Raw genomic sequence first — 25,615 nt, 5'->3', positions numbered from 1 at the left:
ACGCCGAGCTGACGCGCGGCAGCGGTCCCTGGGCGCTGGTAGGCCGGAGGGGGAGGGGGCGGGGCCAGCGGGGCCCGCGCGCGCTGGTTTGAGCGCTCGGGGCCCGCCTGGCGAGTCGGCGGCCATGGCGGCGGCCTGGGAGTTCCACCTGCCCCTCGTCCTTGCCGACCTGCTGCGGGACGACGGCCGCGGGGGCTACGTCGTGGAGAAGGTGCTGTCCACCCGCGAGCTGCCGCCCGCCCTCGTGGGTAAGGCCCCCCCCCCCCCCCACCCCCTCCTTCCTGGCCCGGCCCGGCTCTGCCGCCGCCTCACGGCCATGACCGCGTCCCCTCGCTCCTCTCCGTGTTTCCCCGCAGCCTTCCGGACCGCCTTCCGGGCGCGGGGCGCGCTGGCAGTGCTGCAGCACTTCGACTCCCTTTACAGTTTGCTCCAGTGAGTACAGAGCGACGGGCGCGGAGCCGGGAGCGCAGCGGGTGGAGGAGGGTTGTGGAGAGGCTCACGCCTCTCCCTGGTGGTGTTTACTCGCCTCCCTCACGTACTTGCTTCCCCTGCAGCCACTTCCGAGCTGTGGGGACTGCTGTCAAGGAGGATGCCTTGGAGCTGATGATGCACGGTGGGTATCCGCTGCTTCCAGCTGAAGCAGGCATAAAAGAGAGGTTGCTCTCCTTTTGCAGCTCAATGATGATATAAAGGCTAATGTGACTTGACCGGCTGGGTTGCGCCCTCAGCCCATTCCAGTAATACGGGTCTGTAATCTTGGTGGACAACACTGAGCTGTGTGTGTTTGCTGTAAGGGCAGGCCGACAGAAAGTCCCCCTCCCTGCATTCCTGGAAAATATATCTCTGGGATGCATCAGCTCTGAGTGAGTGTTTCTGTGAGCTGATGTGGGGCTGTGGGAATAGGATGGGATAGCGTGTCCAAGGTTTGGATTGCAGGGGGCAGCCCATTTTACAGCCGGTGAGATGTGAGCACACATCTTTGGTAATCTGATGACTGCTCTAATTCTCCAAAAGATAGAATGGATGGGGGCCCTAGCAAAGCGTACTCATGGCTTTCTGCCTCTCTTCAGTGGTGTCCCACTATTCCAATGAACTTCCTGCCATCTTGGGTAACTCTGGGCTGAGCCATGCAGACCGCACTGCTCACCTCAACGCTCTCAAGATGAACTGCTACTTGTTGACTGGCCTGGTGTCTGCCTTTGAACTGGAAACCTGCAATGGTGCTTTGTTGGAGGTGGGTCCTGGTGGGAAGGTAGGTGATGGGACTGGGGGGAAAACAAGATGATAAAAGTAGAAAGCATGTAAGCTTGCTGAACACTGTGGTGTCTATCAGATGTTATAGCTGGGTTTATTTAAACATGATGCCAGCAAGAGCAGCGCATGATGTGGAGTACTGGTATTTCTGTGAAACTGTATGTGGAAAACAGCCAAAGGAACAATATGCTTCTAAACCTCAACAGGGACTCAGATGCCTAGGCTTCTCTGGTCACTCTCCTGTGTCTGGCCATTATTTTCTCAAGACTTAATTTCTGTGGTCAAAGATGACAGCAACGGTCATTTGATGTGGGCATATAAACTTCTTGTACATCTCGCTGTTTGTCTCTTAATGCCATAGAATATAACAGTCATTTTCTTTTTTTGAGGGAAGCAGGGTGGCAATGGTGTTTCTTCTGTTAAGCTGCTGATGTATCTTATTGTGTAATCTCCTTTCTAGAACAAGAAGAACCGTGCCAAGATCTCTGGATCCTTGTGGGAAGAGGAGAGGGAGCCACTCTTACAGCTGCTCACACAGCTGCTGCAGCTGGATCTCCATCGTCTCTGGGGTGGTTTGGTGGAAGAAGAGTTTGTCAGGTGTGAGATGGAGTGTATGTAGAGGTGGGATGAGTTAGTGGTTTTCTAGAAGGGGAGGGTTAAATGTTAAATCTGCCAGTGAGGTGGTATTATAGCCCTCAGCAGAGTGCAGATCACTGGAAACTGAGGAAACCATCTTGAGATAAGTGATGGTTTTAGGGACCACTTCCTTTCCTCGTGTAGGCCTCTAAAATTCAGACATTTGTTGCTTATTTTTTTTAAGGATGCTGGAGGATATCTCTGGTTTGAGAGAAATGTTTGCCTAGTGCAGTGGGCTAGAATGATGTTGTTGCAAGTTGTGATAGTGAGGTTGACTGTCTCTCTTCCGTGGCTTTAGCTTAATAACAGGAAGCGGCTACCGTGTCCTGGAGAACCCAGCTATCAGTCTTCAGAAGTACCGGGCCACACGGGAGACTGTGACACATCTGCTTGCTGCAGCTCTGATTCGCTATGATCACATGTTCAGTGAGTCCTTACTCTTCTGCCTTCTTTCTGAAGCCATTCCCAGTTACTTTCCCTGACCTCTTTCTTCTTTCTCATGTGCGAAAGGTGCCACTGTGAAGATCACACAGATGCTGCAGTGCTTTGAACACGTAGCCTCAGTCTTTGCACAAGCTGTGAGCCTCTGGGCTACAGAGTATGGTTTGAAAAGCCTGGTGGGCGAATTGCTAAGGTGAGAAAAATACCCCAAGCCTTGTTCTTCTATGCCTAGCAACTTGAGGCATCCTATTCCTTGTTTCATCATTCTTGTGCAGGGAAATCGGACAGAAAGCTCAGCAAGATCTGGCTCGTGATACTTCTGGAGTCAAGGGTTATGCTACCTTTATAACTGAACTGGCTGAACAGATTCCAGCTCTGGTGCTCTCCCACATAAGCATTATCCTGTGTCACTTGGATGGGGAGGTACATGTCTGTGTTATTACCTGCCCAGAGAAGTCAAGTGGTGGAGGTGCTGCTCTCTAGTTTTTCCGTCTGAAAACAGAACCTCTTTCACAGAGATCCAAGTAGCCAAAATATGCCCTTTGGAATAACTTCTGCCCTTACCCTAAAAGATGGAAAGAAAACAGAAACCATGACATCTAATGTCTGGTTGTCACTCAGAAATTAGAGAAAGGGAGACTGCTTACTGGTTTGAGATCCCAGCTGTTGTTCCTTCAGTATTTAATAAGTTTGTCACTGTGTTAACTTTTCTTAAACTGCCCTTAAGGGCATAAGTATTTCTTGTGTGAGTTCTTGGCTTCTGCAGACCTAGGTGGATAGCAAGGTTGAATTACTCTTTCTTGCATGCACAACCATGTTCACTCAAGGTTAATACAAAGTCCGTAATGGAGAAATTCACTTAAGGCTGGAGCCTGGGACTTAGAAGGCCGAAACTCTGGGCCATCCTTCCCCTTGGCATATCAAGTCATGTCTTTTGTCCATTCCCGGTTCAACAATGCTTCTTTTTGCAGAGTTATATGATGCGAAATGCCATTCTGGTGGCTATGGCAGAAGTGCTGATGCAGGTGCTGAATGGTGACCAGCTGGAGGAAGCTGCCCGTGGTACTCGGGACCAGTTCCTGAATATGCTGCAGGTCCATGTCTGTGACATCAATGGCTTTGTGCGCAGCCGTGCGCTGCAGCTTTTCACTCGAATCGTGCAGCGCAAGGTAAGTCTGTGCTAGGGAAGTGGCGTTGCTTCAGTCATCCTTTCCCCTGTTGTGCTTTCAAAGGGAATGTCTGTCACCCTGCTCTTCCTTTTCAGAGACTGAAGTTTAACAAAGAAAGGTATTATCCCTGTGTACTGTGTTGTCTGCAGTTCCTTTTTCCCAGACGAGCAAAGATCCTAGGGGTGAGGGATCTAGGGAACAGAAATTAAGTGCTGCTCTTAATGTCTGTGACAGACTAGAAAGGATAGCACAGTACACAAGCTCTTTTTGGATGTTGGGATGGGAAAACATCACCCTTGCTAGATATACTAAGACTTGTCTCAACAGGGCCCTGGATAACTTAATCGAAGTCCTTGTTTTCAACAGAGGTTGGGCCAGAAGATATCCAGAGGTCCCTTCAGACCTAGACTTTTTTAATAAATCTGTAATCTGTGCCTTTTAGTACATTAGTATGTCTGCAGTAAAATAACTTTTCCTGAGTCTATGGGCCTTCTTGGTAACTCTGTCTATGCTCTCATTGTGTGCTAGGCCCTGCCTTTGATGCAGTTTCAGTCTGTGGTATCGCTGGCTGTTGGACGCCTCAAAGACAAATCTGTGATAGTGGTTAAAAATGCAATCCAGCTCCTGGCTGCGTTTTTGTCCAACAATCCCTTCTCCTGCAAGGTAATTCTGACTAGTATGGATATGCTAGATGTCTGTTTGCAGGCTGAATAACTGCAGTGTGCTGTAGGCAGGGCAACAGCCTTTCTGTGTCTTGTGGGAGGGGCGACGTTAGCCTTTGACTCTGCAGTTGGGAGCTTTCTGGTTATCCCAGGTTCAGATCTTCCTTTGCCCAGCTCTCCCTTACTTGGTGTAATTGGTAGGTATGCTGAAGGCCAGGAGCGATGTGTTTGATTGTGGAAAAACCTGCAGCAGTTTGATTTGAATCCGCTGTGGGGTTTCTTTCTGTGGGATCAGAATTAGTCTTTTAGAACATGCTGCACAGAGCTGCAGCTCTGTGTTTAGCTCTGGCTTCTCCTGAGCTTCTGAGCCTCAGACTGGCAATTTACAGCAGTTCCCATTCTAGAATGATGGCCAGAGCCTCCTATTCCAGTTTCCAAAACCAGGCTGATCTGAGGGGATTGACAATTTAAAGCAGCGAGTGGAAGAGAAGGGAGAATTTTAGCATTTCAGCAAAAGGAGGGTAAGTAACACATTTCTTTTTCTCTTCCTGGCATCTTCAGCTAATCTGTACTGACTTGTCTGAAACACTGAAGAAAGAGGTACAGAAGCTGCAAGAAATGAGGGCCCGATCCACAGCAGGTAATTTCCCTTCTTCCTCTTCCCCTTCCCAGGGTACACCAGGGTTTATTCTTCCTCATCTTAAATTTGCTCCCAGGCTGTGGTAGCTTTTATCTCAGATCTTACTCATGTGAGACTATGAGGCCAGATAACTGGGATTAAACTCAACAATTTTTTAGACAGTAGTGTTATAAAAGGACCATATCAATGTCCACATATAGATCAACAGTCCATTTAGCTAAATATCTTATTTTCAGGGTAAGAACTGAAAAATAACTATGAACACCCTCCCACATTTTCATTTTCAGTCATTCAAGGACTGCTTGAGCCATGATTTTAGCCAGATAATAATTTAAACTTGATTAGCCTTGGACCTGGAGCTCCCTACAAAATAATAAATATTGTGTGATGGTTCTCTCTTATCTGTTGTTTTTTTTTCCCTCAGTGGTTTCTTTTTTTTATGCCAGAGAGTTATTGTCTGTTCTTACTGCAGTCTGGGTGGGATCAGCTATGGGAATAGTGCCTGCCTGCTGGAGGAAAAAAAATAGTAGAATTCCTAAATTCCAGATTAGTTTTACCTCCTCATTTAGGTGTCATTTGGGTCTCTGTGTTCTTCATTCCCTCTGGGTTTGTTTTTTTTGTTCGTTTTTTTTTTTTTTTTCTGTTTGTTTTGTTTTTTTTTTTGTTTTAAGTAGCTCCAGCAGTCACTCTAGAGGAAGAGTGGGAAGCAATGCTGCCAGAAGTTAGGGCTGCCATAGAGCAGCTCTTTCAACCACTGCAGGAAGGGGAAGAGGAGGAGCTGGAAGTTGAGGAAACAGTGGAGAGTGCATTGGAGCAAATCACTGGGTTGCTGAGGAAGCTGAATTACAGGTGAGAAGGCTCTGTAGTTTGAGAGTGTTTATCCCAGGCGATGTGTCAATCTCTTGTTCTCTGTTCAAGAAAGGCACCCTCTCCAGGGTAGAGAGATGGTTTCCAGTAACATTACTCTGTAGGAAGAGATTGACACAGATGCCCAGCATAAGATGCTGGCAGGAGCTGCTTTCCCAAGTGTTCAGGGCAAAGTTAGATGGTTTCCCTTGTGCCCTGCCCTAACGGGTTGCTGATGTTCTTCTCTTTGGCAATGTCATTGTCCAGGAGTGCAGCCCGCCTTACACAGAAGGCCCTGTGTCACTTCCAGGGGAAGGAGCCATTCAGTGGCTCCACGGATGAAAATGAGGAGGCAACAATCCTGGATGTTCTGAAGAAAGTTTACACAGGTAATTACTTCAGATCACTCTCTTCCCTAAGTGAGTGGTGATGCCAGAGCTAGACCAAAATGCTCTGGAATGGCCTGTCCCTGCTTCTGACCTGTGGGGCTTTGTGCATACTTGACAGCTCCTGTAGCTGCGCCATGTCTGGATCATTTGCTCGTCCAGTGACCTGGTATTTTGGCCAGATCACATTAGTCGTGTTATTTCATTTCTGGCCAGAATAGTTCCATGTTCCCAGTAGAAATGCATTTCTGATGCTTTAACTCACACGGTATCTCCTGAGAGGAGTGAAGCCAGTGTTATTCATTCACACCCTTCAGTCCTGCCTGAATTTGTTAGGAATTCTGCTTACTGAACCAGGTGGTGGCACATAATGTTTACCCTTAGCAGCCTTCACCAAGTATCTGGTTCAAGAATTGTCTCGCTTATCTGGGGCTTAAGCCTCTGGGCATATTTTTAAGGCTCCACATGTTTTATCTTTGGTGTTGATTCAGAATAAGGTTTCCTAATCAATCCCCCTGAGCTCATTTATATCAAAAGTCTATCATCTAAAAGCCTTCCTAACTTTATCATCTCTCCACACTCACAGAAACTTTGCAAGGGAGTAGTAGTGCTTGCCATCTCCCTACTCTGCCCTGATTCCCTTTTAGGGCCTCATCCATCTTTGGGGAGCTGTCAAGTTCAGATTAACCCTTTCAGCATTTTAATGGAGTTTACCCCAACCGGACCATGCCTTTCTCCACCCCTTTATTAAGTTGACATTTCTGTGGTGCATCACACTGTAGTGCTAGAACTTACTCTACAATATGCTGAGATTTTTGTAGCTACGTCTGATGGCAGAATTTGGATTTTTGTCTCCTGGCTCTTGGAAGGTGTCACTGTAGGGTGGAGAGAAGGGTTAAAATGCACTGGATCGTGTCTGTTTCTCTTGTACTTTCAGTACTGCTTACAAATAAGTGTTTGTGCTGTGCAGGTTCACGCCCAGGTGAGAACAGCGAGGATCCTCCGTGTGACAACAGTAGTCTTAATACTGAAGAAGTTGAACGGGAAGAGCAGTCTCAAACAGAGCTGGTCAAACAGAAGAAGTTGGTGCAATACCTGCAAGATGCTTACAACTTCGCAGCAAAAATCACAGAAGCCTTGAGCCTGATTAGCAAGATGATGTATGAAAACAGTGTCTCAGGTGTGTGAAATAGCCATGGGGCGCTTTCTATCCCGTTCAGCGTTTCTAGATTTTTCCCCTTTCTGGAGAGGAAATGTGGGAGTGGATCTCCAGGGGAAGGGGATAAGGTTGGAGTGGCTGCTCTTCACTGAGCAGGTGCCACAGCCATTTCCAGGATATCGGAAAAGCAAGCACCACTTGGGTGTCATGAAGGGGTTGTGTTAGGGCATGAATGGGCTTTTTAGGAATCTGATTTTTAAATATCAAGGTTAAAAATGTTTTTAAAAGTTAGGTGACCAAAGTTACTTAATTTATGGAAGTTCCTCTGTCTCCTGTGTGGAGGGGATATATGTTCATTATCTCAGCCAAGGCTCTCCCAAAGTGTAGCTGGGTTCTGTTACCTGCTCAGTGCCCTGATGAAGCTTCAGGTGTTATGCTAGACACAAGAGGGGAACTGAGCAGCTTGTCTTGTCCACATCACTTTTCCTTAAACTTTATTCTGTCACTAAAAGTGATCCTGATCAACAGGTTCTATGGCCTGGTCCTCTTCAGTGCTGTAGTGAAAGGTGGTGATGAGTAGGCCTTTGAGTTAATTCAGCGATTCGTATTTAATATTAGAACTACTGTAACCTGTTAGACTTTTTTTTAAGTGCTTATCATGAATCAGCACATCCAGGGGGCCTGGGGCATAGAGGGACACAGCTCCCTTCTCTCCCATCCTCCCTGGCACATCCACTTGCCTAGTTCTGGGGTGCAGATGGGTCTGGGCACCACAGTACTTCATGAAAGCACTTCTGAGGCTTCATCTATATTAAGAACTTGTATGTTACTCGTGGTGAGTATGTGGGCTTCCCCAGCAAGGTTTGGATGTCGTTAGCTGTTTGAACACACAAAAATGAACTCCCGAGTTCAGTGTCTTTACAGGTCATTTGAAGTTCAAGGCTGAGAGGGTGCCCCTCACCTGATACTTAAACACCTGGGGGTTGGTTTATTTTTTTTTTTATGGCTGTGCAGATTTTTACTAAATTTCTACCTCCCTGTTCTGTGCTGTAGTGTAAAGAAGGCCAGTTGAGTGTCTGCACAGCTGATACATTTTGAGATGTTGTCTCCATTTGGAGCCAGTATGCTGCTGGGTGAGGGGGGGTAGTAAGGGATGTGTGTGCTCAGACTTAGGTTTATTTTAATTAAGGATTTAAAATTTAAAGATTTATTTTTTCTGTTGCAAATATGTATCTTCTGGCATGAGTCAGGGCAGGGAAAGCATACTATCTTGATTGATACAGGATCTTTATTCAGATTTACAAGTTGGGGCTTATACTGGTGTAAGCTCCCAGTTAACCAGAGGTCAGACTCTATGAACTGTTCATGTACAGTCCCTCTAATCATTACTGTGGGCCTCTTGTGAATGCTTTCCAACTGAATGTTTTTTCTTGTCTTATGAACAGAAGACTGGGAAGTATATTTCAGGATTAGTCAAGCTGGAATCAAATACATTATTCCTTTTATTCCATTTATACATCAAATAGCTTAGTTCCTCTGGTTACAGCACTGCTCTGGGACTTACATTCAGCTGCTCTTGTCTGCTGTGACCACAAGTTCTTTTTTGTCCAAAGCTATGGTTGCCCAGAACAGAATTTGGTTCTTTCTCAAACATGGTCTCTGTATACTTCTAAATGTATCACATTAGATTTAGCTGCAATATTGGTCACCTGTGTCCATTTTCTCCAGGACATTACATCTTTGTACTAGTGATTCCATTCTGACTTGAGCCCTTTGCAGATGGTAGCAGTGAGCTTAGGTACCTGTAGGGCTTGCTGTGAGAGCAGTATGCCTATGAATTTTTTTGAATGGCCTCTCTAATGGGGATTAGGAAAGAACTGCACTAACACAACTGTTCTCTCTGCAGTGGTGCAGGAAGCCATTGAGTTCTTTGTGACAGTCTCGAAGTTTGGTATGCCCCAGGCACTGCTTGGAGTCCGCAAGATGCTCCCCCTCATATGGTCCAAAGACCCTGGTATTAAGGAGGCTGTGCTGAATGCCTACAGGCAGCTTTATCTGAATCCCAGCGGGGATTCAGAAAGGTATGGCTCTTCCTAAACAGAAGAGTTTTTTCTTTTTGTTTTTTCTTTTTTTTTTTTTTTTTTTCTGCTCTCTCTTCCCCCAAACCCCTCTTCCTATTTCTTCTAGGGAGCTGTTAGCAATGGGGTATGGACAGGGAGAAAAATCAAAGTTGCTATACTTCATGCTGAGCTGAGACATAAGGTTATATGTCTGAGTATCCCAATCTTCCTGTGGGACCTACTGCTGAGCTTCTGCTCTTGGTTTGCCATAGTGTTCATGTGTAGGAAGTTCATGCAGCAAAACTCCATGTGAGATGTTATGGAAGGAAAAGCTGAGTATTATTTTAAATTAAAATGTTATCAGGCACTCACGTTTAACATTCTCATAAACTTCACTCTTTTACAAAGCACTGCACCAAGGTACATGTGCCCAAATGATCTCGGTAGGGTCCCTATGTGATAGGAAACAAGAGGTGTCAGTTATGAATTTTCCTCTTATAAACAGGATTCTTGATTGGCATCAATGAACTGATTTTTTGGACAGCTATTTCAACCCCTTTGGGAGTCAGCTGCTGTTATGGTGTCATCCCATGTCTAAGAATCTTGCATACTTTACCTTCTGTGGGCAAAGCTGTTGCCCGGTGTCTCTTCCCCCATTTTGCATTTCTTATGGCTGTAGTCACTCATCCTGTTGGGATAAGAGGAACGGTGTACAGTGTGGTCTAAAGTTGGAGCTATCTTTCTGTTACCACAGCTCAGGTGTTTTTTGCTGACAAGTCATGCATGCTGTGGCCTTATCTGAGTGTAGGCATTCTATTTCTGATCTACACAACACATTCCTTAGTGTTTTGTGGTTTTCTTACTGTTGGTTGTGTCCTTGAGTTTTCAATATACACTGTTTCTTTATCCTTCACACAGTATAAGGTTAGTTCTTACTATTATCATTGGGGTGTTTTCACACACATTTTTATTTGTATTTAATTCAGACCGATCTTAAATGTTTTTGTAATCAGTCTCTACACATGGCAGATGAGAGGATGTTAATGGGGTCTTTGTTGCTGATCCTTTTTGAGGATTTGGGGGTGGGAGCTGGGTACCACATGCATGCTTGCTTCTTCCACACTAGAGAGGAGCTGTGTCTCCTCTCTGCTGTGGCACTTGCTCTTTTTACTTGCCCACATGTAAATCCTGTTGGATACACATTCACTCAGATAAGTGTGATCCCTGGTGAGGCACACCATACCTCACCCTCATTTGTACCATTAGGGCAATAAAAAGCACCCCCTGCTTCTGATTTCTTTTTGATAGTGTTGCCTGGAGATGACTCTCATACAGTTTGAGTTCTGGCCTTATTCATTCATAGAAAAATTTTCAGTTTCTTATGCTCTAGGGAATGCTACTTTGACTTGTGGTTGAGAGCAAACTGGGAAGTGGCTGGTGAGTGCCTTTTGCTGGGTCTCTGAGCACTGGGAGGAGCAGCAGTGCACAAGGCTGTGCACTTCTGAGTCCGTGTCATGCTCATTGGCACTTGAGCTGGGTGACTTGGAGAACTCCAGCTTGTGGAGGGGGAAGTTTCCCTGTTCCCAGGGATAAGCTCTGTTATCTAATAGATGTCCTCAACTCTGAATAAGGGAGTAATTCTGATGGCTGCTTTAATTATTTTATTTTTTCCCCCTTCAAAGGGCCAGGGCCCAGGGCCTGGTGCATTCTCTCTTTCTCATCATGGTGGATGCATCGCTAGGAACAATACAGTGCTTAGAAGAAATAGTGAGTACTTGCCTTGCCTAGGCTTGGATTGTATTTGTGATCTTAGATGTCTGTTCTATTAAAATGGTAGTCATTGCAGTTAATACCTTTTTTGATTTGAGGTCCATCCTCCTCTGCCTCTCCCTACTTGTTTTATTGCATTTCTTTTCCAGATTTCAGAGTTTGTGCAGAAAGATGAAATAAAGCCTGCTGTGATCCAGCTGCTTTGGGAGCAATTTACAGAAAAATCTCAGTGCTCATCACTAGAACGGCGTGCTGCTGTGATGCTGCTGGGGATGATGGCACGGTGAGCCCAGGGGCTTGTCTAATCCTGTGAGTGGGAGGATGTACAGGGAGTTGATTTGTAACAAAGAACTGTGGTTGCTGCATCAGCTGACCATTTTTTCTGCAGCTTCAAAAACAGTAACCACATTATGGGGTAACGAAGCCTGAAATTAAATACAGTTGTGCTGGGTCCCACCAGCACAGTCTCTGAGTATGACGACATTACTTTGTGTTCTGAATGTCCATTCCTTCTCAGATTTTACCATGCCACAGCTCTGCAGCTTTGTCTGTGTTTGGATAAGAACAGTGAGAAGCTGCTGAGTAGAAATGTCCTTTAGCACTCAGGGAAATGAATCTCCTTCCCTTTCTGGGGGCAAAAAGACTGTAATTGCACTATAAGATTTTCATTTCCTCAGTTTCCCAGCTCAGTAAACCCTTTGGCATTTAGCTCACCTGCTGATTTCTTGCTCTTCCTACTTTAATCCTTCATCAGTCAAAAATAGGCCTGCATGATGATGATCTTAAAATTCTTGGCCCGAGAGCTGGAGCCACTTCTGGAGCTTCAGCCAGTTCCACAATTTGAGTATTAGGTATTCCTTACAAGGTATTTTTACCACCCCATCCCATGTGCTTGTGGCAGAATGGTAGACATAGTCTCAAAATTAATATCCTTCCCTAAAATCATGTGACTTAAAGAAAACTGTAGGTGTCTAAGGTTTTCCATGAGACCCTGTGTTGGGTCTGTGGGGGGGTGTGAAATAGGAACAACATTGCCTTCTTCACAAATCTGCTAAGGGAGGTGATTTTGCTTTTGTCCGATAGATCCCCATTATAAACGTGTTAGATTATCTTTTTAAATACTTTAGATTCTGTTCTTGCCTTCTTCACCCAGTTAATTCTGTATTCCTCAGATCAGACCTGGTCTGAGGAATATACAGTTCTACCTTTAAGAGATAGAAAGAGGAGGGCGGTTGGTGTAGGTTTGGGGGGTTTTTTGTTGTTGTGTTGTTTCCCAGAGTAGGGGAGAAGGTGGTACGTGTCACCAGTCCTGAGCTGCTGGATTCCTTTCTATTTTGAAACATTTTTCTTTCTCTTACCCTTTTAAGTTTTGCTCATTTCTGATAAGAAAGAGTCAAGAATCTTCTTTCTTTACAAAGAGACAGCATGCTCAGCATTGTTCACTTTGGAGAAATCTCATCTCTTAGGGGCATGTGGATTATACTGGCGTCTGTGGAATATTGCTTACTGCTCCTGTAGCTGTATCTTGAGTCATTGGATGGAATTTTTTTTTTTTTTCCCCTCTTACTCAAACTACTGCTTTCTGCAAAACACAAGGAGTATTTCTCTTGGTTATCCATTCTTCTGTAAACTTTCACCAGTGACTCGTGCAATACCCCCATCCATTTCATTCCATAGAAGGAAGCCAGAGATCATAGGTAGCAACCTGGATGTCTTGGTGACAGTAGGGCTGTCTGAGAAGCTATGTGAAGACTATCGCCTGGCTCAAGAAGTATGCAATGCCATCTCCAAACTTGCCTATAACCCTAAGGTAAGACTTTTGGTTTGTTTTTGAGGTCATCCAGAAACAAAGAAGGGGAAGTGTATGGTTTGTACTGAGAAGGGAGAGAAGTGAATAAATTTTTACCAATTTTGAAATTAAGTAGGTTTGAGACCATTCAGCAGCACTGTCTGGAAAGCTTAGCACACATCAGTGAACATGTAATAAAAGAATTTTCATTAGGCAACAGGCTGAATTCAATTACTAAAGAGTTCAGTGCACAAGAAAATCTGTTTTCCTTTCAATTCTCTTCCTCAGACTCCCAGTTCTCAACTGATTCGTGTTTCCTCAACCATAAAGCCCTTTCCTCTACTGATGTTTTCTGGTGTTGTGACTCTTTTGCCCTCCCTATTAATTGATATTTGGGAGTCGTCAGCTGTACAGCTGAATATAAAGCATGAGAAGTTTTCAAACCTGTCCATGTTGTACTTACAACAACATGATGGTTGATGGCTTCTTTGTCTGGAGAACAATTTACACTTTTTTTTTTTTCCCCCAATGAACTTAAAAAAAAAAAAAATAAATAAAACCTTTGCTTTTTGACTTGAGCATTTAGGGCACCTTGGTTCAGAAGTTCCAGCATGAAGGCAGCCCTCCTTCATACAGCACTGTCATTCTGTGTTTGTCCCTTGCACTGGGGATGTTACTGCAGGACCTTCAGAAATTAACGGGTACCACAACATTCTTAGATGTTCTGAAGACAGCTGTAATTCAATTTTAGATTGACTTAACTCTGCAGTTAAGTTTGTATGTGAAAAGGGACTGAACTGTAGATACTTGAATGACTATAGTAACTCTTCTTTCCCACTCAACCAGAAATCCGGTACAGAGGGTAGGATTGTGAATTGAGAAATTCTGTTTCCAGCTACTGAAAGCTGCTAAATCCCAAAGAAGTAGCTTGTTCTGGTCAAGTATATATTGATCAGACAGACACAGGTGTGCTGGGATATTTCAGGCATTGTCATATTTGGTTTAATAGTTCTCTGGGTTGTTTTACTCCCAACCTAAAATGTGCTGGGACTAATACAGTATATATGCAACAGCCTATGTGTGAGGTGGTATTGGATCCAGAGATATTCTCTGTTATTTCTACTGATGATATTTTGCTTTTGAACAAAACTTCATGGTTCTGGAGTACCCCCAGGCAAGGGCATCTAGCTGACTTACACTGTTGATAACTGAAGATGCTCTAAGAGTTTCCCTGTTTAGAGCATCTTTAGAGAGGTGCATTGTGGATAATGAGTAAATAATACCAGATTTGAAGAGTCATTTTGAGATTTTTGAAAGAGTTATTTTGGTTTCAGGAGAAATAGTGGAATTGGCTGGGTTGGCCTGGGATCATCATTTGGCCAAACTTTAAATCCACCCAGTGCTGCCTGCTGCTGTGCCTTCAAAAGTGACAGTAATGTCCCTACTGCATGTTCAGTTGCAGCGCAGTACTCCATGTCCCCGCCGCGGGCCTAGCAGGGGTTGGATTAGCATTGTGCACCCAGGAGGGACAGGGGTGTTTCTTAGGGGTGGTAAAAGTAACTCATCTGTTCTCTCTGCAGCCCTCACAGGGGAAGAACAATGCACCTTTTCGACTGCCACAGAACCACATGCTCTTTGGTCGCCTGAGTGAGACTGTGAGTAAAGGTGAGCTAAAGTCAGCGGTGGGCTTGGAGGAGATGGGGTTGGGCTGTGAGACAACCTGTGTTGTTGCTGGTACGCGTGGTACATGGCTCCATCTCTTCATCAGGCTTTGCCCAGCCAAGTGGGCATTGGATCCCCTTCATGGAGGCAGCGGTAGCACTCATCTACCAGATAGCAGAAGGGGCAGAGGAGATATGTGCTCACATCCTGCAGGTGTGCAGTCAGCAGGCTCTGGAGAAGCTGCAGGAGGCAGATGGGCAGAAAGCTGGTGAGGAAAAAAGCTGGTGAAGGAAATCTGTACCCATGGTTTGTAGTGCTGCGATTGGGTGGCCTAGAGTAACTACAGGAGGAGAACAGGGCTGGGGGGCTGGTGGAGGTGTTGGCATGGAAGGGTGCAAGTGCTGTGAAGGAGCCTGTGGAGCGTGGAGATGGGTTATACAGTGAGACTTGGCAGTAACTGATGGGGGAAGAGGTCTAGATCAATACTGAATCGTAATTTTTCTCCATTAGATCCAGGAGTTTCTCCCAGCAGAGTCTCTGAGAATGCTAGCAGTCTCCCCACATTCCTGCTGACGCACCTGGTGTCCCTTGTGGGTCAGGTGGCAATGCAGCAGGTAGCGTATTTGGAAGTGTCAGTGACTGCAGAGCTACGCAGGCGCCGCATCCTCAGAGAGGAGAAGACCAAGATGCCTTCTGACAGCAGCATGAAGAAGCAGAGACTCCGGGTAAGAACTGAGGGGTTTTTTCCTAGGGGCAGCTCTTCTAGTGTCTCAGCTACTGCCACAGAATGCACTCCTAAGGATGCGTGAGGTCTAGGGTAATGCATGCTTTGGGAGTAGAAATAGACATGTGTTGGTTAGAATTGACAGGGAGAGCTGAGGTCCTCAAATGACAGTGTTCAATAAAACTCTCACACTGGTCTTGGGTTTTGAACAGAAGAGAGGGAATGAAGGGTGATGTCCTGGCCATGCTTACCTTCCTGCTTCAGGCAAACACTTAATTTACGCTCATCACCTCCTTTCTTACCAGTGTAATCTTTTGCAGTTGCTGCTAGTGGTGAAGAACACCCATTTGTGCCTTGAGTTTTGGAAAAGGGCTTGAGGAACCTTGTTCCAAAGGGCTTGAGGGGTCCTATCCTCTCTCGGGTAGTAATGAGGAAAGTTTAGTAGCAGCCTTCTTAATAGGTTCTGTATAATAGAAATGCTCTGTTTGGTTAGGTGTACCTCAGAACATTTTCCAGAGTGTAGTGAGGCTGACTTTCTTGGGTAAGAATAAAGCGTTGTGTGTCCCTAGGTATGCAGTCTCTATTAGATGCATAGACTGCTACGTCCAGAGAAATTGATTGTTCATTTCCTCATCCACCCTGCTTATCAGTGTCACTACCACTTCCCACACAGGAGGAGATTACTATGAGATTTTCCAAGAAGCAGCAGTTGAATGCAGATGTGGACCCCATGCAATGCCCATGACTCTTTTCTTCCCTTGTGCTGCTTTTGCCTTGCTATAGGGTTTCCCATAATCTTGCTCACAAGAGCAGCAATTCAAAGGCCACTCTGAACTTCATGCTTTTTAGGATTTACATGTCCCTTAAGTTGTGTCAAACTTGGGCATTGATGCCGGATGTGTCCTGTGCCTGTCTCAGTTTAGTAGCTTCAGTAGTTTCAGCTTTCTTTTCAGTGTTTTATCTGTGCCATGTGGACTGGCAAATCCTGGACTACCCTTCTCATTCAGTTCTCAGGGGAAAGTGGGTTATAAAACTCTCCGTAAGTCTGTTCTCAACTCCGGTCATGCTTCTGGTAACATGCATGCACCTCTTGCCTGAGAGAAGAGTACTTCATGAAGGAAGGGGTTATTGTTGCCTGTCATCTTTTATTACATTCTTCCTTTCTGTACAGAGCACAGGAGAAGAGACCACTATGGAGGAGGATCTGGGCCTCGTGGGAGCCTCAGTGGATGACACAGAGGCTGAGCTCATTCACAGTATTTGTGAGACAGAACTTCTAGATGGTAAGTGTGGCTGCCACCGAGGAGCACTTCCCTTGTGAAAGAACAGGTGCAGTGGGTAACAGATCCAGGAGGAAGGCTGTTCCCTTCAGAAGGAAATACTGTCACTTTTTGTCTGGTGTCAGTCTCTGTGTAGGTTGTCTGTTTCTTTGCTCTGCCTCTGGGGGTGGTTTTTCAATGGTGAAAGTGAGTCAACCGGTTTCTGTAGTTTGCAGGTGTTCTGGGATAAATTGAGTATTTGTTCTTAGAGCGATGCACTGGTGCTCTCGTACTTGTTGTCTTTATCCCCACTCTCTAGGCAAGCACCTGTTCTCTGCCTTTGTTCCACTGCTGCTCAAGATCTGCAACAACCCTGGGCTTTACAGAGATCCAGCGCTCTCGGCTGCCGCAGCTCTGACTCTTGGCAAATTCTGCATGATCAGGTAATGCCTAGCTGTGCCAGTGTTCTCTTGCCAGCCTTCCCGGTACTAAAGCAGAAGCAAACGTTGCAACTCCTTTCCTGTGGAGAGCACAAACACAAAAGAGTGTTCATAGATTTTTTTTTTTTTTTAATCTCTATTCTCTGAGAGGTGGGATTTTGGTATCTATGCCTTCTTTTCTGTCCCTTACCTTATCAGCTCTGAATTCTGTGACTCCCACTTGCGCCTGCTGTTCTCTATGATGGAGAAGTCCACTCTGCCTGCTGTGAGATCCAACCTCATTATCGCAGCAGGCGATCTGGCCATCCGTTTCCCCAACCTGGTGGAGCCTTGGGCATCACATCTCTATGCCAGGTAACGCCACGCTCATTGCTCAAAGAGGACAGGTGATGAAAGCTCTGTGGAGGGGTAACACTGGGCATCCAGAAGGTGAGAATAACCCAGGAAACCAAATTTGAAGGTGGTGACGCAGGGAGACAACAGACCTGGGCTGTGGAGTAGGCTGCCATGGGTATCAGTAACTTAGAGATACTCACTCAGCTGCTTTCTGTGGTAACTGTATGCTTTTGTCAGGTTGCGGGACCCCTGCCCAAGCGTAAGGCTAACAGCTGGACTGGTGATGACTCACCTCATCCTCAATGACATGATAAAGGTGAAGGGCCAAGTGAGCGAAATGGCAGCTCTGCTTATAGACCCAGAGGAGACAGTCATGGGAGTGGCTCGGAACTTTTTTAGTGAACTCTCCAACAAGGCAAGTGGATGCTCAGGGGCCTTAGTTCACAAGAGTGGGGAAGGGCTGGTGGAGGCTGGGTGAATGACAGAAGAGTTGAGTCCTGGAGAAGGTGTCAGTGGTGTAGAGCAGCTGTCTGACCCTTTTTCTTGCCTAAATGAGGGTAGATAAAGGAAATTTTGCAACACGACTTTTGTTTCAACCCTGATGTTTCTGAATTTGGCCTCATCCATTCACATCAGAAGGTAAGCCCCAAACGAGTGCATTGTCTCTTTGCTTTCTTATCTACCCCTAGCACAAGGTTGGGGACAGTTTTCTGCAGTTTACCTTTAGGCCTTACAACAGAATTCCCTGACCTTATGGCTCAGGCAGTGCATCATCTCTGAAGCCTTTCAAAGTTCTTGCTGCCTTTGTGACATTGAGATACTAAAATTGAAGCAGCTGCAGAATAGTAGCAGTGTGAGCCCCTGTACACTGTTCATTCAACAGGAAGGGTGCTGCGGGCCCTTTGGAATTTGAGTTACTGCCTGAGAAGTTGCCATGATAGTGGGGCTTGGCTATCTTGGCTCGCTCTGTTAAAAGCAGAGCCATCCACCTGACTGCACTGACCTCCTACCTCTGCAGTGTCTGTGACAGAACTGTGTAAAAGCCAAAGGGAAGGGGAATCTGGATTGGGCCTTTTCAGGCAAGGTGGGAGGGAGTTCCTTGAGCTGAACTGCGTAAGCTTCCTTTATCAGGAAGCTTTTGTGTTGGGTTGTGGCAAGTTTTGAAAGGAAAGAAACTGCATCCAGATCTGCCAAAGACCAGAGCTGTTGCAAACCAAGGGTTGCAGTTGTTGTTAGCTTGTTGGTTGGTTGTTTTTCCCCCCCCCTTAGCTTCAGCCAATAAGTCCTGAATAGGTTTGGCTGGCTGTTCATAGCTCATTTCAAAAAGCTGATGTTTTCAGTCAGTAGATCTGGGGTGGGGAGAAAGGAGGTAATTTTAAGTGGGCAACTTATTTGAATTGACTCAAGCTGTCCTTCATAATTCTGTATCTCACACAGAACCTTGTATTCTGCACAGGAAAATGCCATCTATAACCTGCTTCCAGACATAATCAGTCATCTCTCAGATCCTAACTGCAGTATAGAGGAGGAATCCTTCCACACTATTATGAGGTATTCTGGGATTAAAGAAGCCTCTCTTGACCAGGACTGTTTATGCAAAGGGGGTGGCAAATCCAGGGAACAGAAACTACGGTGACACATACAAAATGCTTTTTTGGTTGTTCTCCTTGATCTGAATTTTTCAGTCTGTATCTGAAATGGCGTCATGCTGAGGGGAATACATTCTAAAGCCACATAGTTGGGGGTGAGGAGGGACTCTACAAAGAGTTTCCACTAGCTCATTCAAAATTACTTTCCCTCTAGAAAAGGAAAACAGTTAGCTTTTATGTATGGGAACATGGATATGCAACATTAGGAGAGCACCACAGATTTTAAAGACTCTGCTGCCTTTGTCATTTTGGCGGCCTACTGGATTTTTGTAAGCAATTTTAGTAAAGCTGTAGCTAAAGTAACAGGTTAGGGGGTTGTTGTTGTTTTAGTTTCTTTTTTTTCAAGAAAATCTTACTCCACAGTATAGCAACATATTGGTATATTTCAATCCGAGGGTATGTGTTGCTCATAGCACAGTGTCTTTAGTGGTAAATTTTCCTCTCATATCTGAAACTTAACCACATGAGGGTTTTTCTGAGTTGCCTGAATCCCTGTGGATTACAGAGGGGAGTGCTGGGCATAACAAAAGTATTGCTGTTGTTGAAGAGAACAACAATAAAATCTTCAGTGATTTTTCAAGTAGTCTTTCTGTCCATGAGAATCCAGTGCATTTAGGAAGAGGGATGGAATTTTGTACAGGTAGGAATTGCAAGGCATGGAAAAAGTCTATTGGTGAGGCTGAAATTGAGACTGAAAGTAATTTATGGCTGCAGAAGTTGATGGATGTTTTGCTTCAGCTTTCACTAAGGAGGGTAACGTGAAATAATGGGAAATACAGCATGTGGCTATTGACAGCACAGGTAGAAGAGGAAGTTAGTGTCTGAGGTGGAAGCAAACCATCACAGAGAAGTAAGGAGGCGTGTCTAAAAAGAATGGGACATAATTTTGGAATTTTCAGTACAATTTTTAATAAATTTCAAACTGGAGGTGTTACCACAGACCTAGAGAATAAGAAGTGTAGCATGTGCATAAAACTGTGATTAGTGTGATTAAGACACTAATGGATGGACTTTTCTGACTTCCAACAACATACAGGGAAAGACCTGGAAGTGCCTGGCAAATAAGAGAAAAGGCAGTATTGATTCAACAAAGTAGACAGGTACCAAATTAGTCTAAAGCTAATTAATTTTAAAGACCCGATCGTCAGTTAGCACACCACATCCTATCCTTTAAATGGGGAAAAAGGGAATAGTGGTTGAAACTGAACTATTTCCCCACGTAGCACTATACAAAATGCTTACGTTGTGGATCAGGTTTAACTCAGAAACTGTGGTGGACAAAAGCCCAGGCTAGGAAGGAAGCAGTAGCTTATGTTCCAGGGATACTTACCAAACTGGAGAATAGGGAGGTGTAAAAAAGATAAGGGTAGTGGGGGGAGCATCACTGTTAAAGTACTAACTCACTGGGAATGAGAGGGGGGTACAGTAATGACTGAGATGGAGACTAGCAGAACAGCGTAAGGTTGAATGTTTAGAAATTGTTTGATTTCTGTTTCTATTTAGCTATGGCTAAAGTTAGAGACGTATTCTGCTTGCTTTTTTAGCAGTCATTTCTGGTTTACATATAAGGAAGCATTGCTAGTGCTGGCGAGACCTTGCCTGGAATGCTGCTGTAGTTCCGGCTGCTCAAGTTAAAGAAAGATGAACTGATGCTGGAACAAATGCAAAGGGAGGACTCATGAGGATACAGTCTCTGTTCCACATCTTAGAAAAGAAGCTTGATGTGGTGGCTGTAGACATAACAAAGACTGGACAAGGATGTGCTCAGAGCAGTTACATCAAGGCCAGTGGTAACCTGACTGAGCCTAGGTTAACAGAAATATCGGTACAAGAAAAAGGGAGGCCAGAAAGACCTCCTTAATAAGTAGAAGTTATTCAGTGATTTCTATGAGGACATCATGCAAATTGTAGAAGTACTTAACTGAGTTAAAGTCCATGTCTCTTCCTCAAGAAGGAAAGAAAAATATGGGATTGGGTTAGCATTTAAGTTCTGACAGGCTTTGCTCCCGCTTTAGCACGAATGCAGATCCAAAATACAGCAACACCCCTTCAGCAAATTAATTAAAAAGTCACAAGAATGGTTTTGAAGGGGGGGGAAAAAATACTGCATGCCACCCCACTCCCCTCAAGGTCTGCTTGTCACACATCCTAGTCTGCCAGCGCAACTTGTGAAGTGAGGAAATGGTCTGGAGGTGTTGTATGTTCTTGCAACTGGCGGGAAGGAGTGGATGAGAAGTCAGAACTGCAGCCTTTTCAGTATCCCTCCTCCCTCAGACCCCACGCAGACATAAGCATTTCTCACTCCAGACCTGCAATGGGTTTTGCTTTAGCTGGATTTCTTGGTTTCATCTGAAGCAGGTGCAGTTTTAATTATATGTTATGTCACAGCAGCTGTCCCCCAACAGGGACTGCGATTACTATTTGAAACATATATATGCTTATAGCTTCTCCTGAACCAAGTCTGAGGCATGCAGAGCCCTCTTGTCTTCTTTTGAAGGACCATCCAGCTGATCACTGGATAGGATAGCTGCAGGCATCCCACAGTACAGGCAGAAATGAGGTTTCTTCTCTGGGCTCTCAACTTTGCCATTTTTTTTCCTTTGCAGACAGCTCTTCTCATATATTACAAAAGACAGACAGACAGAGGGCTTGGTGGAGAAACTGTGTCAGCGATTCCGGATTGCCAGGTGGGTTGTAATCCCAGTTTTCCTGACAAGCAAGTCTGCTTCTTGGGAATTCTTAGAATAAACTAACTTGTATACAGTGATTGTAACAGGTTCCCATATTCTTCACATGGCAAGGTGACAAATGCTGACATAAACTGGACTAGGTGCCTTTTTATTACTTCTTTTTCTCTTTTTTTCCCCCTATCTTCCTCCTAAAAACACATGAATAAATATGTATTAATTAGGGCTTCTGGTCTTATTACACTGCGATTGGACCCTTTCCCTTCCCTCTTTTCTTAGGGAAAGGTTTTGTGGCAGTTTAGGTCTGCATTGCAGTTACGCAAGGAGGCATCCCACATGTGAGTTTTATGCACCTTTGTGGTACTTTTCCACAGATTATTCCCTTGCATGGGCACTTGGAGCAACCTGATCTAGTAGAAGGTGTCCCCACCCGTGGCAGGGGGTTGGACCTAGATGATCTTTAAGAGCCCTTCCAACCCAAACCCTTCTGTGATCTCGGCTAAGAAATCAGTGTGTTCAACCCAAGTTGGGAATCTCCCCTGCAGTCCTGCCTGGGTCAGTCTCAACTATCGTGTTGATACAGGCCTGTCCTTGTTCTGTGTGCATGGGCTACTCAGTACTAACTGGGACTCCACTTTCTTATTCAAGGGCTTGTGCCGCTATACACTTAGGCCTTTGCTCTGCACTCTCTACAAGATGTGTACGCCTCGCTCACGGTGCCGATTACGGAGTATATAGTGCAGACCTAGCCTCTGAATCTGGGATATCATTTTGCTTTTTTGTTTCTTTTTTTTTTTTTTGGTTGCTCCTCTCCCCCTGCTTCCCAAGCTGTAACTTTACTAACCCAGACATACGCTTTTTTTTTTTTTTTTTTTTCCCCCCCCCACAAAGAAAGACAGTAGAAATTTATCTGCCTCTGTCATATCAGTGATATCTTCATTTCACCTTCCACTGGATTTCGTGCACCCTGCCTTCCTCCATTCCTGTGGTTTTCCTTCTCCCTTGTTGTGGCTTTGCCCTTGAGGTTTAAGCTGTGTCTGCTTATCTTGGCCATTTCTGCACAGTGCCTGGGCATGTGACCTGCTCAGCTGCCTCAGGGAGTTGCATGTTCCCCAGAAATATTTGGATTTTGTTTCGTGAGCTGGAGTGGAGTGACCCCTCTCTCAAATTGCTTCCCAGGAACACTGGTGAGCTCTCCACACCGTATCTGTAAAGAACAATCTGTGTATAAGCCATGTCTAGCCCTTACTAAAATGCCCTAATGTTTCTGTACCACAAAGATGATCAGTTTGACGCACACTAGCGGTAATGATAAAGCAAGACTCTCACTTCAGGCTAAAACAGGAGTTTATCAGAAAATATTTTGCAGCCACCACCAGCCTCCTCAGCATTTCTGGAGTTCTAAACATAGCAATGTGCCAGGTATTGTTCAGACTTTAGATGTGAAAACACCTGGATGCTGCAGCTTTGTTCTCCATCTGCCTGCAGTTGGACAATGCATTCTGAGAGAGTATATGTAGGACAGACTTCTGGTCTTCTGCTTCTTTATATGTTAATAACAGGGGCTTTGGCCTAGCTTTTTTTCCTCCCATTCCATCACAGTGAGCTACATTAAGGATGTTAGTTTGGGGGGGTTTTGCCTTGATTTTTTTTCAGTAACTTGCTAGAATTTGAACATAGTCCTCCTCTGATACATCAGTTGTTATTTGTTCACTTCAGATCTTTATGAAAATGGCCTTCTTCATGTAACTGGCCAGGAAAGAGGACATCTTCTGCTTGAGACTCTCTAAAACATGTAAAAACGAGCCGCCAGTATTTTTTTATTATTCAGTTGAAATAAAGGCCCTTCAGGAGAAGTCCTCACCTCACCGAGTGTATTTTTTTCCTCATAGCCAGCAATAACTTCAAACACTTTTTGAACAAGTGACTGTGTTCTTTAACAGTGAAGCCTTCGTGTTTTTCTGACAGACACTAAGTCGGTGTCTTTGGAATACAGCGGTGGTTGTATATGGTGTGGCACAGCCCTCTGTAACTGACCTGTAAAAAAACAACCGGAATCTCATGTTCTGCAGGGCAGAGAAGCACCTGCAGGAAAGACTTTATTCTCATGTACTGTAGTTCTAGGTAGCATATTCTCATCCTTACACGTCCCTTTTCAGAAGGGCTAATGGCAATCTTTGTCTTTCCCAGAACTGAGCGTCAGTATCGGGATCTGTCCTACTGCCTTACTCTGCTTCCCCTCTCAGAACGGGGCCTTCGCAAGCTGCAAGACAACTTTGACTGCTTTGCAGACAAGCTCCAAGACCCAGCTGTCTACAGTTGTATCCAAACCATGCTGGTTCGATTCCGCAGAGCAGGCAGCAAACCTGAGACTAAAGTAAGGATGAGGGGACAGGTGTCCAGACCAGGAAAACAATTACTTTTTACCCACAGTGATTGGAAAGCCCTGCAGTTCTCCATCTTAAGCAGGCTACTCCTCACCCCCAACAATATCAGAGAACTTGATGGCAATTCTGCTATGGATGTCATACTTCTCTCCCCTTGTGTTTTTTTTTTTGTTTTGGTTTGTTTTGTTTTTTTCCCCTCACTGTGTTACTTCTCCATCAGACACTGGCTGAAGAGCTGGAGCAGAAGCTGTCTGCCTCCCATACCCGAGGGCTGGATTCAGCAGAGACATGCCAGGAAGGCAGTGGAACTCTGATGCCAGAGCCAGCCAAGCGGAAGCCAACAGGAAGTATGTTCCTTGTTGAGACTACAGCCTTCCCCCTGATCCTACAGTCCAGCAGAGACACCTAGGGACTTTTCCTCACCCTTACAGATAGAGTGGCTGCTACCTTTCTCTTTTTTTTTTTTTTTTTTTTGTGTGTGTGTGTGTGTTGTGTTGGGGTTTTTTTGTGGTTTTTGTTTGGTTTTGGGTGGTTTTTTTTTTTTTCGGTTTGGTTCTTTTTTTTTTTTTTTTTTTTTTTTTGCAGGTTTACGCCACCAGCCCCTGAGGACAGCCAACAGGGATGAAGATTTTGTCACATCCCAGCCTCGCACCCTACGAAACCATAAGCGTGCTCAAAAGCACCCTCCACCCAAAAAAGCAATTATCACCTTCTCCAGTGATGAAAACAGCTCTGAGGATGGTAAGGCATGCGTATAGGTACGATCGAAAGGTGAAAGTAGAGAAGTGGAGAAAGACTCTAGATTTGGCCCAACAGGGTTGTTCCTTTGGTAACGGGCAAAAGGCATATAGGGCTTCAGAGAGCTGCCTAGGTGGCCTGTAGATTTCTGTGGTCAAGGCAGCGGAGTGCTGGTTATTCACACGTTTTACTCTCTTTAGAGCTACTGGCAGAACTAAGAGAGGAGGAAACCCCCACCAAAACAACTCCCATCACCAGATCTTCAGCCCGCCGGCTGCGCTGAGGGAACCATCTGCCACTTTGTTTAACTAAAAATAAAACTTGTTTTATACAGCAGTTGTCTTCTCTCGTCTGAACTACCCCATAATATGACAGTGCTTTAAAAGAGGACAAAATGGAAGTTACGCACCACGCTAAAGCAATTCCCATCCTGTCTTTTGGTATCTCCACAAAGACAGACAGTGGTGAACACAGCAGCTGCTTTCACTGGTTTTGCCCTGGCTTTGCAGATGAAAGCAAGCTGCTCTGATTTAAAAAAAAAAAAAAAAAAAAACATCTTTGGAAGAAATTCTTTCTAAGAGCTAAACTAACCACCCAGTACAAAATGTGCATTCCCTTCCCATTTTGCATGTGGCTGTAAGTACACCATTCAGCTTTTCTTAACACAGGACCACTGTGATTTTGCTGGCTCTAGGCCCTTTTTTTGAAACTCTTGCCCTGCAAAGTCCAGCAGGGCTTTGAGGGGAAGTTACCTGCGTCTTTTTCTTGTACAGATCTCAAAGAAGATTTGAGGGACTTGGGGGCGAGGGGAGAGAGAGAAAGGCTAGCTTAGGCTGTAGATAAGAGTGCTTCAACAGAGAATATGCAAAGTGAGTAGGAACAAAATACAACTTAAAAAACCAAAACTTTTAAAAGCAAACA

General features: G+C 45.0%; 1 protein-coding gene and 1 non-coding gene across 4 annotated transcripts; both read left to right on the top strand.

Annotated features, from left to right (window-relative positions):
• Positions 1 to 27: 27 nt before the first annotated feature.
• Positions 28 to 25,030, top strand: NCAPD2 (non-SMC condensin I complex subunit D2). 3 transcript variants are annotated; one of them, XM_042788279.1, is made up of 31 exons: positions 28 to 248; positions 357 to 432; positions 555 to 613; positions 1,071 to 1,234; positions 1,715 to 1,851; positions 2,189 to 2,316; positions 2,401 to 2,524; positions 2,607 to 2,754; positions 3,303 to 3,500; positions 4,029 to 4,163; positions 4,724 to 4,802; positions 5,474 to 5,651; positions 5,916 to 6,037; positions 7,005 to 7,214; positions 9,100 to 9,274; positions 10,936 to 11,020; positions 11,173 to 11,306; positions 12,701 to 12,833; positions 14,393 to 14,477; positions 14,581 to 14,742; positions 14,985 to 15,199; positions 16,370 to 16,481; positions 16,777 to 16,900; positions 17,096 to 17,251; positions 17,471 to 17,648; positions 18,690 to 18,784; positions 21,489 to 21,569; positions 23,760 to 23,946; positions 24,177 to 24,303; positions 24,542 to 24,697; positions 24,895 to 25,030. In XM_042788279.1, the coding sequence occupies exons 1-31, from the start codon at positions 125 to 127 to the stop codon at positions 24,975 to 24,977; spliced, it is 4,170 nt and encodes a 1,389-aa protein (XP_042644213.1). In that variant the 5' UTR covers positions 28 to 124; the 3' UTR covers positions 24,978 to 25,030. The 3 variants fall into 3 exon arrangements, with proteins under 3 accessions (XP_042644213.1, XP_042644212.1, XP_042644211.1); XM_042788278.1 differs by having other exon boundaries at positions 1,071 to 1,252; positions 5,477 to 5,651; XM_042788277.1 differs by having other exon boundaries at positions 1,071 to 1,252.
• On the top strand, positions 674 to 996 carry LOC116962321. Its single transcript, XR_004407521.1, has one exon. It is a non-coding gene; the product is annotated as a small nucleolar RNA U85 (small nucleolar RNA).
• Positions 25,031 to 25,615: the final 585 nt, after the last annotated feature.

The sequence above is a fragment of the Tyto alba genome, unplaced genomic scaffold (assembly GCF_018691265.1).
Source record: "Tyto alba isolate M040663 unplaced genomic scaffold, T.alba_DEE_v4.0 Super-Scaffold_14, whole genome shotgun sequence".
Classification (NCBI taxonomy): Eukaryota; Metazoa; Chordata; class Aves; order Strigiformes; family Tytonidae; genus Tyto; species Tyto alba.
The sequence above is the reverse complement of the archived record's forward strand: the minus strand, read 5'-3'. Positions and strand labels throughout refer to the sequence as shown.